This window comes from Chroicocephalus ridibundus, chromosome 3 (assembly GCF_963924245.1).
Source record: "Chroicocephalus ridibundus chromosome 3, bChrRid1.1, whole genome shotgun sequence".
NCBI classification, from domain to species: domain Eukaryota; kingdom Metazoa; phylum Chordata; class Aves; order Charadriiformes; family Laridae; genus Chroicocephalus; species Chroicocephalus ridibundus.
Window position 1 is genome coordinate 66,559,485 of NC_086286.1, and position 6,000 is coordinate 66,565,484.

Here is a 6,000-nt window from a genome sequence, read left to right on the forward strand (position 1 = left end):
GAGTGGGGGGGGAAGCTTCCTCAGACTTCTCAGTTAAAAAGCTTTTACTCTCAACCCATTCATACTGAAAATTGATGAGTAATGGTTGATGAAGCACAAATGGCCCAAACAGAGCTGTTTGTTTGTAGCTCAGAACCTAGGTACTTCACTGTGAGGTTCTGTTCTTACTCATTTCCAGGAATCACACTGCACGATGAACCAGTTGATTGGGCTGCAGCAGGAGATCACGTTAGTCTCACTTTGACCGGCATGGATATCATCAAAATCAAGTGAGCAAAACTGGGTTTCAGTCTAAGTAACGGTTTGTTTTTAATGAAAAGCTTTATAACTATTACACTTAACAATCAGCGGTTTACTTGAAGAATGATGTGGCTACCAGGATATTTAAAACCGAAGTGATGCCTATCACCTGGCTTACATGTACAAACGTTGGAAACATCTGCTACACGTACAACGGCAACCTCAGAAGAACACTGTTAGTTTTCATACTTTGCCCTAGTGCTGACACTGGTACCTTCAACTCCTTTTTCCTTAAGACTTGCCCTTGGACATCTTAATTGCTGAATTAAGTAAATCCTAATTGCTAAAGAAAACAAAAGATTTTTGAAGAGCTTACCGAGTCATAAATCATTCTAACAAAACACATCCAAACAACTGCCATTTCGTACCAGTAAGTAAATCTGGACAAGTGGAATTGATGGAAACTGTTTATTCAACACATTTAGCTGCTTGTAACATTTGTTTTGGTAAATGTTTTGCTGACCCTTTTCTGGAGGGGGTTTGATACATTCAATGAGACACAGCAAATCTCTGTGTCTATTTCAGTATAGGTTTCATGCTAAGCGTTAGCCTCAGGCTTTTAGGTAAGTGTCAGTTGATGTTCAGGCTAGAAAATTGGATCCATAATTTGTTCAGCTTTTTTACGTACTATGGACTTCAGACAGCAGACTTTCAAGCTCCTGTTTGAAAACTCCTTGCATTGACAGTTTTGCTTTTAAGGGAAAAGTACAGGCTTTTCTGTTTTGCCATTTCATAATGGGGTGTGATTCTCTGTGGTAAATGGGGGGGGAAAAAGGTTGTCTTCTACTTGTTGAATGAAGGCTTGAGTCAATTCGTTACCTTGGTGTCATTCATCTTTTGGAGATATGTCAAGAAAAGGTACCAAGTTGCAAATCCTCTTCATACTGATGAAATTTAAACGTTTACACCAGATGTAATCAATCATGCTGTTCTCTTTGGTCATGTTTTTCTGGGTGGGCTTAATCTTCCTTTTATTTTAGATGGCTAAAAACAACCACTGTGAAAAAACTGTGTCTAGTCTACCTTATTGACTCGTAACGAGCAGCAGCTTTCTTGTGACTCCATGTAGAGTTTTTTTGGAAATGAGCACTGCTGAGAGCTTAAGTTTTGAAAGTCCTGATCATGATGCTATATCCACAAAATAGTTGAGTTGCAGGCAGCAGCACTGCAGTTTTGGGCACCCTGCGGTATTTTATGCTATTGATCTGGAACAATTAATCTCTGAATGAAAGTCTAATTCTTCAAAGTACCTACGCACAGGAAACAGTGACATTTTTAGAAACTGATTAGCAATGGACGTAATTGTTCACTGAACTAGACAGACCTCTTCATGCATACCAACAAAATACCATAGACATTGTCTAGGAATTAATTTCATTACAGGTTTTAATATGGTGTTCCTGATTTCCACCCTCCCCACCCCTCCTCCCCGAGGTGATATTAAAATGGTGCTGTCTTTGCTTTGCTTGTCTTAAATATTTATCTTTTTCCAGTGCAATGATTAATACTTGTATGTCAAGATACGTATCAGTTTCTTTTGTTCTCCTGTCTTGTAGTGTTGGCTGTGTATTTTGTGATCCCAAGGAACCGATTAAAGTTTGCACTCGTTTCAGAGCTCGGGTTCTCATCTTTAACATTGAGGTTCCAATCACCAAAGGATTTCCTGTAAGTCTCTGTGAAAGTTCCTGTGTTCATTACAGGTTGCTCAGGGCTTTTCCTCTCCATGTTTGCCCCCCCCAATATGAGAAGGCATTTAGTGTCCAGAAGTGGTTCTGTCCTTCCAGAGGAGACAGATTCCTCTGTAATTTGAAGAGGATGTAAGGGGCTATATGCATGTTCTTACTGGCTTTTGATACACAGCCGAGCCATTTCAGAGAACATGAGTTCCACCACAGTCAGGCTGGGCTGTCCTTTAGAAAGCTCACACCTTGTAAGAGTATATTGATGTGCTTAGTTGTAAGATACCTTTTAAAATAAATAAAATACTGGTTCATGCTACAGAACTGCATTGAAGTGGTGAAAAAAAACCACTTAAGAATAGAAAATGTATTTGTGATTAATTAATACATGACCTTTGTGTCATATCTGTAGAGGTCACAAAGTTTAGGAACTAGGAACAGTTCCTGCGTGTGAGGCAGAGACTTCTGTGAGAGAAGTTTTATAAGCATTTGTTTAAAAAAATTCAGTCTGAAAAGAATTTGATGTTTTCAGGTATTAACACTTGGTATTTCTGATTGTTGTAGAATGTTTAATAACTGAAAAAAATATTTTTAGGTGCTTTTACACTATCAAACCGTAAGTGAACCTGCTACTATTAGAAGACTGTTGAGTGTCCTGCACAAAAGCACTGGTGAAGTGACAAAGAAAAAACCTAAGTAAGTGTTTTGAATAGTTAATAATTACTCAAGAAATGGGCTGACTTTTGATTAATACGCGGTATGTCAGGCAGGTTCTGTTATGAAGCAATAATGTGTTTATAAGAGTATGTTTTCATTGTTGGTTTCATGTTTAGATTTCAGAGTGCTTTACAAAATGAACCCCCCCCCGCCCACTTGATTAAATGCTGAGCACCTGAGAAGTAAAATGACTTGCCGGAGGTCACTTGCAGAATTGGGAATGAATGCTAGATCACTGGCCCTGCTCTTAAAGGCTTTTTAAATTTATTATTATTTTTTTTTTTACATTCTCTCTTTTCTTCCTGTAGTAGCATGGGATCCTTGGTATAATTCTGGAGGTGGGTTACTGTCTAAAACAAACTCAACTAGACAGTGGGTCAGAGAAAAAGAGATTTAGGGAGTCTTCCCATGCAAGTTAACTGTGGGAACATCTCTCTAGTTATTCAAAGCTGTGTTTGGGTAGAAATGCTATTTGATACATACAACACTACCAGAATAATCCTTTTCCAGAAATTGCATGGCTGAAACTGTTGCTGAAAGGTAATGGGAAGAAAAATCATGACTTCTACAGAGCAATGGATTGGCTCTTTAGTCATTGGGTTTGAAACAAGACTTGACTTCTATTAGACATGAAAAAGCAGATATTAATGAGATACTAAACTTCAGAACAATTTGCTAAATGTTGTTAAAGACAACTCAGATGCCTTTTTAAATGGTATGCTCCGGGCAAATGAGTTTTCAGTCTGGTGGCTTGGGTTATGCTTTAAATCAAGCCTGATCATTTTCTTTTTGGCTTTTAAATTTATTTTTTCCATTTATTCACTGTTCCCTTTTTCATTTATGCATGCATATGTTTACAATGGAGTTTTCTGCTTATTTACCTGCAGGTTCTTGACTAAAGGACAGAATGCTCTAATAGAACTACAAACTCAAAGACCTGTTGCTCTAGAGTTGTATAAAGATTTTAAAGAGCTTGGGAGGTTTATGTTACGCTACAGTGGTTCTACTATTGCTGCAGGAGTTGTCACAGAGGTATGACAATTTTGTGACAGACTTTCTATACCGTAAAGGAATGGTGTTAACTTTCATGTAGCATTTCATTTTTATGGGTTTTGCCTGTTTTGCACCCTTTGGCCTAAAAAGTGAATTTATTTTGCTGAAAAAGAGACAGTGCTTCAGAAAGATGTGAGGAAAACTTGCCATAATTCTGTTCAATTTATTAGGATCAAAAATTACTGTGTTTAGAATTTTTGAATTTTGTGCATTTCCCCCCCTCTCTTGAGTTAAAAAATAACCCTTCACTATTTTAACATACATCAGTGTTTCTGAAACCTAATTGCCTGTATAAATATACTGGAAGTAGTTTGTAAATAAGAGGTGTTGGCCATTCTTACTGTGGCTGGTTTGGGTCCCAGATCTTTTTCTGTTAGCATTAAAGACAATTGTACATTTGATTTTCACCGATGACTATAGATGTTTTCTGATCCTGTGTAAATGAGAGGAAGCAAAGGCTTTGGGGCTTAAATATAAATGTTTTGCCTTCTATTAGAAGCAAAAAATATGAATGTTCCTCTAGCTGTCGCTTCCAAAATCATAGCAAGATTTTTTAATTAGAATTTAAGTTCTAATTCTAGGCCTGAGGGAGAGCAATTTAGTCACATTAACTAAGTTCTGGTACCGCAACTTTAAAGGTGAGTCATTTAATATCAAAACTTGGAACTAGAGCGTGAGAATTTCTGGCTTCTCCCTGCGCGTGTAGGAATGATGCACCTGGACTGTCAGAGGCTCTGGGCCTTATGGAGCTTTAATGCTCTTAACAATCTGTCTCGTCTTAAATAGGATCCAGAATGAGAGCTTTAGTCTTGTACCCACTTTTCATTAAATTTAACTTAAAGTGAATGGGGACCTATTCAGATCTATGATGCCCAATGTTTGTAGAACTGGGGATTAAATAACTCTTTGATTGTTATTTGGAAATTACGATTTTACTACTTGTGATCTCGTTCCAGAGAATTTCAGAGCAAAAGGAATTTTTTTTCCACAGCTAACTATATCATGTTGAAAAAAGCTGTGATCATTTTATATTTAGTACTTCATTTTTCACCATAGGGTTTTCTTCCATTTGCTTATATTTTTAGATTAAGGAATGACAGTGGTGCTAGAATTTCCACCGTCCAACCAAAATGCAATCGGATATCCAAACTTCTGTTTAAGAATCCAGTTACTTCAGTTGAAGGAACAAGTGCAATTAATAGGGGAGAAGGTGATGATGACAAAATTTAAATCGTGTGAGATGTCTGGGGAGCCCTTCATCAGTCTCTCCCGCTGCAGAACAAGATGCCAACTGACAAGGAACTGCTAATGTTGCACTTCTCGATCTCAAGAATCTCGTGTGTTTCTCCATGTGGGATTTACCCCTTAGAAAGCTTGATGGAAAAATCTTAGGAAGTCGAATTAGAGAAAAAGATGATGAATCATCATGAAACAAACTCCTTACTTCCAGACATAAATTGTTTACATATTTTCTTTGATTTGCTTCTTTGCTGCACATTAATTCAGTAAAGTAACTTTATTGGTCTAATATATTTTGAGGTTTGAGTTGAATGCATATTCAGGGAAAAAAGAACTTTGGTTTCAAGAGAATGGCATGTAGTATTATCCCAGGATTGTTTTCCCTGTCCCAAAATTTATTTAAAAAAAGAAGTTTTCTTTTGCTGTGTAGTGGAAGCTGTGCCAACATTGGCTAATTTTATTTTTTAAACTGTAAGAATAATAAAATAACTTTGTCTGAGCATAACTTTTGTCTCCTTGGTCTTTTGTTATTTAATCACTTCTAAATTGTGTTAAATCATTCTTTACTTTCTATAACTCAGAAGTTTCAGAGTAAACTTATGACTTAAAGTGAGAAACTGGCATGCGACTTATCTTTCTGTGGAAATAATTTCAGTTTTTCTCACATGTTACTCAGTGCAGCTGCTGCGCGTACACATCTCTTTCATCCAGATTTAGTGCTCTTTTGAACAAAAGCTGGCAGTTTAATCTCGGGATGTATGCTAAAACGCTATTGTGCTTCCTCGAGACTGTCCTTCCCACTTTTCAGTAATTGGGCAGGCGAAACCTCCCAGCTGAAAAGAGGGTCCTTCTGCCACCTCCAGCACAAACTCAGGACAGATACGATTTGCTACAACCTCTCCTATGAGGACAGACTGAGAGAGTTGGGGTTGTTCAGCCTGGAGAAAAGAAGGCTCCGAGGACACATTATAGTGGCCTACCAGTATCTTAAGGGGGCCTACAGGAAAGCTGG

At 37.6% G+C, this 6,000-nt stretch overlaps 1 protein-coding gene across 3 annotated transcripts in view; it reads left to right on the plus strand.

Annotated features, from left to right (window-relative positions):
* The window catches only part of HBS1L (HBS1 like translational GTPase), a 62,673-nt gene extending 57,180 nt beyond the window's left edge, over nucleotides 1-5,493 (plus strand). For 2 of the 3 annotated variants that reach the window (XM_063329545.1, XM_063329544.1), the window contains 4 exons: nucleotides 179-269; nucleotides 1,857-1,965; nucleotides 2,575-2,675; nucleotides 3,584-3,734. In XM_063329545.1, coding sequence (XP_063185615.1) covers nucleotides 179-269; nucleotides 1,857-1,965; nucleotides 2,575-2,675; nucleotides 3,584-3,734 — 452 coding nt within the window. Of the gene's footprint in view, nucleotides 1-178; nucleotides 270-1,856; nucleotides 1,966-2,574; nucleotides 2,676-3,583; nucleotides 3,735-4,834 lie in introns of those variants that run through there. The other variant, XM_063329543.1, reaches the window with a different exon arrangement.
* Nucleotides 5,494-6,000: the final 507 nt, after the last annotated feature.